A 10574-nucleotide genomic window follows, 5' to 3' on the forward strand; every position below is an offset into this window, starting at 1 on the left:
GTGAAGCTCTGCTGGGGGGACAATTTAAGTGTTCTTCAGCCCCTCTGGTGGTCATTCCTCTAGGCTCATAAAAACCATACAACAAATGTTCACACATAACACAAAACTTTAACATCTAGATATTTTTCATAAATATGATCACCCGTTTTAATGTCAGTTATTAACATTAAATAAAAATGTGAGTCCACATGAGTGGACAAAGTCAGGTAATTCAAGTAAAGAAATGCACAAGTTAACATGTTTCTAACCATCAAGTTTGTTGACTCAAGTGTATCATTGTTGGCTGGAGAAATAACTCCAAAAACTTCCGAATAAAGTGATTTTGGTTGTTCATTTGATCATTTGCGTGTGCTTTGGCCCAGCTCATCCATCCAATCCAGCACAGTGTCCAGTTCTCCCATTGCCTTCTGTGCTGCCAGGCTGATTTCCAGCTGATCAGAGTAAAAGTGAACGAGGATATAAACAGACAAGAGGAATTAAAAGGTCAGTATAACTGTGCAGAAGTATTCTCAAGTTTTCTTTGCATTGTTAGAATGAGTAGGATGGAGTGGGACGTTGTCTTGTGTTTTATACAAACCTTAATAAACTCAGCATGCAGGGAGTCGATTGTCCTTTGGGTTTCCTCTGTGCAGGTACAGTGCTGAATAGAACAAAACACATTTATGAATATAGCTCATTCCTGTCTTTAATTGAAGCACGTTTCGCCTCTGAACAGCCAACGTACACATTTATGTATATCCTTTCTGATGGTCACAAAAGCGTTGGCCAGAGAGCTGGTGCAGCTTTGATTCTGCGGCTGAGAAGAGGCGTAGTTGTTGAACACTCTCTCAATGTAGAAGCGGAGCACAAGACGTAGGAAACAGCACATCTGACCATCCTGATGGAGACACATAGAGCAAGATTACAGGAGATCTACACACATATTACACACTTGTGTACCATCCATATAGCTCTTAGGTGTGTGTGTGTGATAGATATAACTCACCTGAATACTCTTAGGCAATGATTTGTCTAGAAGTTTCACTTCAATCTCACTGTCTCCCGATACCTGGTATAGCAAGACGACAAACGTTTTTAAGATTTCCACCCAATTCAAGGTGGTATAAGCAGCAGGTATATTCTCAGATTGTAATGCATGTTTTTAATAAATTTAACTCACCACGGTTGAACGAACGACTGAAAAATATCTACGCAGCTCCTGTGTGTGCACATTGATGCTGCAGTTGTCCAGAGGCAGATGTCGACTGTTCACCAGTTGATTCAGACCACTGAGCAGGGTGATCAGGCAGAGACAGTGGGTGAGTAGCATCTTCATCACTGCGGTTGAATGGGCTGAAGGCTAGTGGAAATATTTGAATCGTTAAAAATTAATTAATAATTTTTGTAAGTAGGGTTGAATTAAGACCTCCTTTAATTATTGATCTTAGCAATATCCCCCAAAACACAATTATTAATGATAAAGTTAAGATGCTATCAGAAAATATGTTTGATATTTTGATTATAGATGTCATATACATTCAATAAGAGAACACAAAGAAAGCTTAAAAATGTTGCAGTCTTTGCTTACATCTTTGCCCACACTGACTATCTTGTTTCCAAATCTACAACAAAGGGCACTTCATCATCACCATCACCAACTACCACAACCCCAGTCAACACCACTGCTGGTCAGACTCACCTTTTTGTGCGATTCAGAGGAAGAGTCCTGAGAATGAAGTGCTGATCTGTCCCCACACTGTCTCCTCTTATAGGAGAACGAAGGGGATTTTTTTTTAACAGGTATTGCACAGGTTAGACACACACACCCAAACATTTACCTGTTCACACTTTTTACAGGATAAGGAAGTTTGTTACAAGAGGAATTGCCAGCTGATGTCTCAATACCTCATTGAGAGAAAAGGAAATTAAGGAGGTAAGCTCATTGTAGAGAAACACCTGAGGCACTACCAATGCTGAATGATCATTTCCTTCCCTACTTCATTATGATGCACCATTCAACTGCACGTGCTTTTATCACTGCAGACTTTGGCTAATTTTGTTTTTAGGCTGTATATTTCGCACCAAAACAACAACAACAAAAACAAACAAAAAGAACCAAAACACCCTGAAGCTGTTTTTTCATATATTTATATTGTGATTCATCGCAATACACAGTATATCAGACTATATATGGCTATATACCAGACATAAATCTAAGTTCGCACATTGTAAGAGCAGTTTTCCTCAGGGAACACTCTGACAGGTAATGACATCATTCCTGTCAGGTGAGTTCTGATTGGAATCCCCAACAGGACCTGCCCATCTGCTTGTCTTGCCAGGTTAACGCTGGATGACTGCTGAGATTATTTTAAGAAAGGAAAAACAAGAAGTCAGCCTAGTGGAAAATACTTGAGCTCCAAATAAAGGAAGTGCAAAATTTTCCAAAGTTCCCTCTCGGAAGCACACACGTCGAGGGCCGCAATTAAAACAGCTGACAGCACCACACAGCCCCGCCGGTCAGTCATGCTTCATGCTTGTTTCTCACCACTGGAGGGCATCCCAAAGCTTTTTGCTCATGGGACAAGTTTTTATGCACTACATCACAAGACAGGACCAGGCTCTTGTGACAATCATGCATTACTGCACGATTATGTTTGTATCATATCTTCTTATAAAAGATAATAAATAAATAATTTTCCACGTGACATATTTTATTCATTTCTTCTCAATAGTGCTGATTTGAAGAACCGTCTGTTTATCACTAACTTATTATCAGCTTTTTTGTTTCCTGATGCAGTTAGTTCCCCCCCCCCATGTGTCAGGACTTTCCTCAGCATACCACAACGGTGTAGTTTTTGTAAATTTAAGTTTTTCATTTATTACATTTGTTATTTCAGGCAAAACTAAGCCACAATTAAACCAAACAATGATTTGGAACCCAGAATCAACCTGATCAAATGATCGAAGAAAATTTTTATTTTCCATTATTTGTACATAGCTTCTTTATACAGAAGAATAATATACAGAAGAAAAAAAAAAAAGAAAAAGAAGTAGATGAAATTTTTTCATGGAGTACCTTGAAAATCACAGGTACATGTGGGACAGTTTTAACTACATGGTAGTTATGTTTTATAAGGGACCTTCTGGTGTCCTCCACAGTTCTGTTTGTTGTCCTTGATGGCAGCTCTGCTCATCCGCCATGGAACATAACTACCCTCTGGATCTGTAGCATGTCTGTCTTTGTACCTGTGTTTTCTTTACTCGTATCCTTTACATTGTAAATTAAGAAACAAAAATAAATCATAACAAACACCAATCCTTATATGTCAACATATCCACTGTTTGTTTGTCAGTATTCTGATTCCCCTGAATCTATCAACAGTGGAACTTAAACTTCAAAAAGACATTAAAACTTTGTTTGATTTGTATGTATGTTGGACATACCTTGTGCTTTGATGACAATGTTTTGGTTTCACTTCAGATTGTACTGTATGAATTTGTGTGTGGGTGTGTATATGTGTGTATGTGTGTGTGCATACGCACGTAAGGTGTGTGTGTATTTGTGTGAGCCCTCAAGGCAGTCAGGCATAGTTTTCCTATAAGACAATGGAGCGCAGATGTCTGAAGCACATGATGACATCCAGAGGAATGGGTGGGCTCAGGTGATTTCCATCCAAACGCAGGTACCTGGTGAGACAAAGTCGGTCCTTGATATACACAAAGGGACTTACAGGTGAATGCTGTTCTTGTTCCTGTCAAGGAATTTCTTAGTACATCTGTGATGTTGAGTGCCAAGAGACAATAAAACCTTGTGACGTACCTTAGTCTTGGCACCAGATTGTCATCATTATATGCAACACCCAGAGCGATTGGACACATCAGGGTACCATTGATACCTGGAAGGAAAACACATGACCCTGAATGAAGACAGGCAGATGAACACAAAAATCTACCAATTTTAGCTTGCTTACGTTAATAGTCCATCCATCCGTGATCATTCAATCTCAATTTATTAAATGTAATCTTTAATCGTCTTATTTTTAAAAACATAATAAAAAGGACAGTATATTTTGAACCAAACACACAAGAGACCAAGAATAAAATAAATTATAATAATAATATATAATAATAAATTTACAAGAACCAGGGTGATCCTGATCAGATCCTGATCCTGTACTGTCATTAAAAACCTCAGCATCTTTTGCCACCTCCAACTCTGAAGTGAGTATGATCAATCACAGAAACCATTAATAATAAATTTTAAAATTGCTAGTAATATGAATTAAGGGAAGCACATATAAGTAATTAAAGGATCCAGGATAGAACCCTGAGGTGCACCACTGGAAATCAAACTCACTTTACTAAGAGACACTTACTAAATGGCAGAGGTAGCCGTATCTATTCCGGTAAATATACTTCTGCTTCTTCTACTTCTGCCTACTGAATCTAAGAGGACTCACTCTCAATGCTGTTGTGGTTCAGGTGCAGGTGCTCAAGGTGAGAGTTGAACAGAGGTACTGAGGAAAGCTGATTGTGGGCCAGCTGCAAGTCCAACAGGGTGGATACATTGAAAACAGCCTTGGGAACTCCTTTATCACTCAGCTGGTTACGATTCAGCCTCACAAACGACAGGTGAGTGAAATCATTGAAGTAGTCTCTGGACAAGTGAACAATAGATGAGTGGATCATTAAAAATGTAAAACCAGCTGGCGCTAAATAATGCGTTCATGCATGTGTGATCATCAGCTATATGACTACGCATGCTCTTTATACTTGCTTTGGGATGCCATCTATACTGTTTCTGTCCAGGAAAAGTTGGATGACGCCACTAGGTACCCCAGCAGGCATCTTACTCAAGATGTTGCGAGCCAGGTTGAGCTGGATGAGGCCTGTCAGGTCCTTAAATGTGTTTGCTGTCAGGTCACTGTCACTCAGCTAAAAGAGAAGTCATTGTGTTTGTTCCAAGAAAGCATTAATGTGTACGTATAAATGCATATGTACCTTTAAACTGGTTTTTACCTGGTTGTTATACAGGTCAAGCAGAGTCAGGTTCCCCATCTTGTTGAAGACACCAGCAGGGATCTTAGAAATGCGATTCTTACTGAGGCGGAGCTGTTCTAGGGTTGCTGGGAGACCTGCTGGAATTTCTTTCAACTGGTTACCCTGAGCATAGAGGTACAGCAGTCCTGGGATCTTCTCAAACACCTGCATAACAGATAGGAACAAGTCACAGATTCCAGATGATTTAATGTCTTCAAATCATGAACACAAACCAAGGAAGCTTCCACACCTGTTTGTCTATTCGATGGATGCGATTATTTGCCAGGTTGATCCAGCGGACTTCGGTGGCATTGAGGAAGGACTCAGCTGTCACTTCTGAGATGTAGTTGTTTTGTAAGTACAGGTAGTGGGCTCTAAATGGGATTGCAGGGATCACTCGGATGTTCCGGTTCTCACAGTTGAGGGAGTTAGGATAACTTGGGGAGCAGAGACACTCCCTGGGACAGTCTGGAAACATGGAGGGTGGGCCTAGGATGGGTGGGGGGAAGTCCGTGGGCTCTTGTGGTTCTGGGTGTGCTGGTGCAGCCGACTTGCCAACAGAAGGCTTTTTGGTGGTGGCTGGACGCTTTGTGGGCTTCTTTGTCCGAAGTCTCTGGGGTAATACTGCCCCCATCAGGAGGAACAGGGCCAATGCAGAGATGAGTCCCCAGCCAGCCTTCATGGTCCTGCACAAAATAAAAGCAGTTGTTCAGTAAACAATATTACTATATAAAATATTATTGCCTGTCACCATCCAAAACTTGAAACAGCAGAGTCAGAAAAACCCAAATCAAGCGATGCTTAATCTCAAGCTCCTGTCCTGTAACCCGAATTACAGTAGTTGGTTCACTTGAAATGAAAAAGTGGTTTGTGTCCAAATTTATTTGGACAGAAATGTAGTTGGACATATCAGAAAACTGGAAATTTCACTCCAATTAAACCAATATCAATAATGATCAGTAATTTTGATGACTGTGTGACCTCAATAAGGCTCTAATGTTCTTGCTCATTGTTGTAAGGGCAACCTCAGCATAAACAAATATTTCATCTGCTACTGATGAGTTATTCCTTTCATATTTTCATTATAAAATTGATGTGCTTTTCCTGGTAAACTGATGTGTTCCTTTTGGCCCACCAGGAGTGACGACATTCTTTTTTGATCATTCTGTGAGTTGGGTCTGCCTTAAAACCTTAAACTAATTAAAAGTTGTCATTTTTTTTCTTATGTGTGAACTATATATTATGTTTTATGAAAGTAAGAAAGTTACAGATATGCTTTAACTCATCCTTTTTGTTCATTTGTTCTATTTATCTGTATTAAATCTACAAATCTTCCTTAAATAAATTCATTAAATCAAAGTATATTCATGTCATTGCCAAATGTATCTGACACATTTTCTACCTGACATGACCATAAATTACTACCTGAACTTACAGCGCTGTAATCCATGACATATTCCTCCCAACACACACACATTTTGACCCCCACTGATGACAAATATCTGGCGCCGTTACTACCAAGGATTGACCCTGGCCAATAGGTCATGGTATAGACAAACATAAAGCATATGTCTTTTGGATATAAAACATGACAGCGCTAAGACTATAAAACTGCAAACTGATACTTTCAGCCCTCTGCTGCATGAACTTTTATTGTACGTATTCCAACATCAGTTGTGAAATATGGTGGATGACGTTGTTCTTTATGGCTGCATCGTGTTCTATGTACACAATGAGAGCAGTATGATTCAACCAAGTTTTTATAAAACCTTTCCATGCCTTTTTCTGCAACCAAGTGAGAAAGTAATGATAATATATTCTGTGAATTAGTGTCATAATGTCAAAATAACATTTAGGATCTTTTTACACCTTAAATTTGGAGCAATAGAAATGAAAGAAAGTGAGTGAGAAATTGAGTAGCCATTCTTTAATCCAATTAATTTCAAGAGCAGGAGGGGTAAAACAGGAAATTTGTACTTAGGACAGAGAGGACAGGCAACATTCTGGAATAAAGGCTCTCTTGTTAGCTAGCGCTGGCCCAGAGGGAGGGCTGTGGAGGGGAAAGCCGCAAGTCTGGAAGGGTAAGGCTCTTTGACCCCAGAGGGGCTCAAAGGAAACAGGCCTAAATTCCAATCAGATGCTGATGGAGGCAGCATGTTTCAAACAATGCTACATATGAAAACGTTGAAAGTTGAGATAAATGCATGATTTTATTGTTAGGTTCAAAAGTAGAGGTTCTCCTCAAAAATCTAAAACACACATTTTCCTTTGGAAAGAAGAAGCGCTCATTTTCTTTTCCAGAAATGACCTGGAGACTCAAGAAGATCCACATACCCGGTTGTAAGTGCTGTACTCATTTTAGTGAGCTGCTCCAAAGTTTATTCAGTTTAGTCACTCAGCCTCTCATCCATTCATCATTCCCATGAAAACTGCTCAAAGTAAAGTCTGTGGATTGTCCAGGGTGTGCAGGTTGTGATTTCTGGACAGATGCACTGAGGATGATTTATTCAAGTGCACCTTTTATAGTGCTTCGTGGATCTCAAGCCAAGTCCTGTCCAATTCTATCATATGTGACAAACCTGGGACTGTCTCAGACCCACTAAAAATAGATGTAGGGAGATAAATAGCACCATTGCAGAGATGAATGATACGTATAACATACATCTGCAGCGTTCTCTGGCACCTGTCCGTTCCCTTCTGGCTACCAGAGCCTCCCAGCCCCTCATTCAGAACCAACCCTCCTTCTTCCTCCATGTGTCGTAACCCGTGGTCTGGAGACAGCTCAAGACTCAGTGTCAGAATGGGCTGACTCATCGCTTTCTTATTTGTGGATTTGCTAAACAAATCTGATCATTTCTTGCAGTGGGTCATTCCTGTGGTTTATCTCTGCAGGTTAGGACAGCCTGAACCACCTCATTGAACAGTTTATCAATCTACAATCAGCTGTATTTCATGAACTGTATCCTAACCCAATAGTCCCTGTACATTCATGTTGCAGGTGACCTGGAGCTCTTGAGCTTAAGGCAGCTGCAGATGTAGTTTTTATTTTCTTATAAAGCTCATGTGGAGTGGCCTAAAACACCAAAACTACTATTAGATGGACTGATTGATGTTACTTAACCTCTGGTGCAGAGGTCAGCGGTGTATTTTCAACCTGCCGTCTTCAGTTTTTTTTAACAGTCAACATCTCATTAAAACAATTCACTTTCTTGTGTCAAGATATTTTGAACTGCAAGCAAGACCTACACTCTTCAGTATCTTTACTTATCTTTAGACAGGGCATAGCTCTCAGACAAGCTATTAATGTTTTTGTTTGACATCAGAATTGAATATCCAGACTATTTATTGGCTGTCAAGTCCTTTCTTACACTGAAAAACCTGTTACTACTCAAAGCCTTCAGCAGAAGCCACGTCATGCACAGTAGATTAATGTGACTAAGTGCAAATTCATGCTGGTTAGTCACAGCGAGCTCTTTGTTTTTAACGTCTCACATTCGAGTATCCCACACTAAGATACAAGCGAATGAAAACTTCAAAATATACTCAAAAGGAGTCAGTTTATACTATAATGACCATGATATAGTGAGAAGTATCTGAAATACTCATCACCAGTAGCGATTCACACTGTTATTACTATTTTTATAGATCACCAAAACCTCATGAGGGCAAAGCAGCCCTGCAATCTGGATGTGCAGCAAAGGAGTTAGAAGGTAAAAATCAATGCTATGTTAATAATCTGAAGTAAAACGATTCTGATTGGTCCTGACCATCCTAGATCTCATTTTAAATTCTCCTTGTACTGGACATAAGGGATTTCAAAGCTTATTCCTCATGCAATACAGATTCACTGCAGATACAACCGTGGTGTATTGCAATGCCTTGAAATGGTCTGTGGGTTCATCAGATGAGCCGCAAAAGTGAAGATTCTTCAAAGTGATCTCACAAGCGCAATGAAAACTTCTCGTTTTACATCCTAACTGTGCTGCTGCTGTCATCACCACTGATGGTGAAAGCTGAAATCAAATCAAGGTGAGCGTGCACGAGTGGAGGAAAAATCTGTCGAGTCATGTGACACTCGCCTGGAGGACAGAGTACCTCTGTGTATGGCACTGCGTTTCTATAGAAACGCACCAATATGGTTCAGCTGTACCAGGATCTGTACACACACACACACACACACACACACACACACACACACACACACACACACACACACACTACTCTCTCTGTCCCTCTCTGTTTCAAACACACTCCTGTCCCGTCTCATCCAGCACTCTGGGATGCAACAATTAACGTTTCTTACCTTCCTCTGCCTGTTTTGTCAAGTCACAAGTTGTGTCTTGTCCTCTTTCTGCCTCTCACTGTTTGCCTCCCTCTTCCACTTCTCTCTCTCTCTCTCTTTTCCTCTGTCTCCCTCCGTTCTTAACTCTCCCCTCCCTCTTTCTTGCTCCCTCTTTTTTCTCCATTTCGGTGGACAAGCCTGCCTGTTGGGTTTGTTCCCTGGCTCTTTTCCCTCTGAAGGTCACAGCAGTCCTTTCTACCCCGCCACCCGGCTGAAGGCCCCTGAAGTTTAATCTACCCCCCCCCCCCTTGAGGACTGCAGCCACTTTTATGTGTGATACCCGTGTCATCATTTGTTATTGTTTTATTCCGTTGCAGCATAAGAGTCTTTATTCCAGAAAAGAGTACGTACGGGTTTTCTTGCAGATTTTTACGTATGCGAAAGCTCGTGTTTCAGCAGAGGATTATATTTTGTGAAAACTGGACCTTGACTGAGGAAAGCCCAGCTGTAAGCGCATCTCCTCTCAGTCTCCCACTCACCCCGTTACAGTTTAGATGACTGCACTCATTTCCAGCCATGTGGTTTTCATTAACAGCATCTCCATGGCATCTTTTCTCCATCAGCTAAATGCTCTGGAGGATCTTTTTCTTTCTCATCAGTAAGCTCCAACAGGCTGATTACCGAGGTCCAGCTGACATGTGGACTGGGGTGGGGGGTTAAGGAAATACGGCTGTGTGGCACCTTGGTGACCAAAGTGTGGACATATATCTGTGTCTGTGTGTGTGTTTATGCATTGGTGGGGCTGAGGAGTGGGACATATGTTTGCTGCCCTGCATTCCTACAGAATGAGCTGCAGCTTGGGGATAATGAGGTGAACATATGGGGGGGAAAGGCTTGTATGACACATGTAGATACATTTGTTTTATTTTATTTTCTTTTTTTTCATAAAGTCTTCCAGCTCTTTGCTTCTCTTCACTCAGCTACTAAATTTTAGAATACTGAGCTCAACTGGGTCAAACATCTGGTGCAGACTGGTCCTAACAAGGGAAAGAAAGAAATCTTTTCTGCTGCCATTTAAGAAACCATGTTCTTTTATAATTGATAAAACCATATTATTTATGTAATGCAATGATTCTTCTTTTTGTTTCCCTGCATGAGTGTTTTATGTGTTGCCTGTGAGGATAACTTTGTTAATAACACACACACAACACATTTAGGGGTCCATGTACTGTATACATAATGTAATATCACTACATACGTGAGAATGGTGACA

General features: G+C 40.6%; 2 protein-coding genes across 2 annotated transcripts; both read right to left on the reverse strand.

Annotated features, from left to right (window-relative positions):
* il19l (interleukin 19 like) lies at nt 1-1315 on the reverse strand. Its single transcript, XM_068316200.1, has 5 exons — nt 1160-1315; nt 986-1048; nt 725-877; nt 578-640; nt 1-431 (listed from the first exon to the last, which is right to left on the reverse strand). Exons 1-5 carry the CDS (start codon nt 1313-1315, stop codon nt 339-341), a joined length of 528 nt encoding a protein of 175 aa, XP_068172301.1. The 3' UTR covers nt 1-338.
* A 1617-nt stretch (nt 1316-2932) lies between these two features.
* On the reverse strand, nt 2933-9459 carry prelp (proline/arginine-rich end leucine-rich repeat protein). The gene is made up of 7 exons (XM_068315139.1): nt 9323-9459; nt 5270-5705; nt 4999-5184; nt 4757-4914; nt 4440-4636; nt 3800-3875; nt 2933-3666 (listed from the first exon to the last, which is right to left on the reverse strand). Exons 2-7 carry the CDS (start codon nt 5699-5701, stop codon nt 3576-3578), a joined length of 1140 nt encoding a protein of 379 aa, XP_068171240.1. The 5' UTR covers nt 5702-5705; nt 9323-9459; the 3' UTR covers nt 2933-3575.
* Between the last annotated feature and the right edge of the window lie 1115 nt (nt 9460-10574).

This window comes from Antennarius striatus, chromosome 5 (genome assembly GCF_040054535.1).
Source record: "Antennarius striatus isolate MH-2024 chromosome 5, ASM4005453v1, whole genome shotgun sequence".
Taxonomy (NCBI): domain Eukaryota; kingdom Metazoa; phylum Chordata; class Actinopteri; order Lophiiformes; family Antennariidae; genus Antennarius; species Antennarius striatus.

Bases quoted from the DNA above. Each gene is read 5' to 3' on its own strand.
- il19l (XM_068316200.1), bottom strand. From the start codon at position 1,315: ATGAAGATGCTACTCACCCACTGTCTCTGCCTGATCACCCTGCTCAGT. The intron at 878-985 runs GTGAGTTATATC...TGTCTCCATCAG, and splicing joins CATTGCCTAAGAGTATTCAG to GATGGTCAGATGTGCTGTTT. The intron at 641-724 runs GTACGTTGGCTG...TGTTCTATTCAG, and splicing joins GAAAGGATATACATAAATGT to CACTGTACCTGCACAGAGGA.
- prelp (XM_068315139.1), bottom strand. From the start codon at position 5,701: ATGAAGGCTGGCTGGGGACTCATCTCTGCATTGGCCCTGTTCCTCCTG. The intron at 4,637-4,756 runs GCAAGTATAAAG...TCACTTGTCCAG, and splicing joins AGTATAGATGGCATCCCAAA to AGACTACTTCAATGATTTCA. The intron at 3,667-3,799 runs GTACGTCACAAG...TTGTCTCACCAG, and splicing joins AATCTGGTGCCAAGACTAAG to GTACCTGCGTTTGGATGGAA.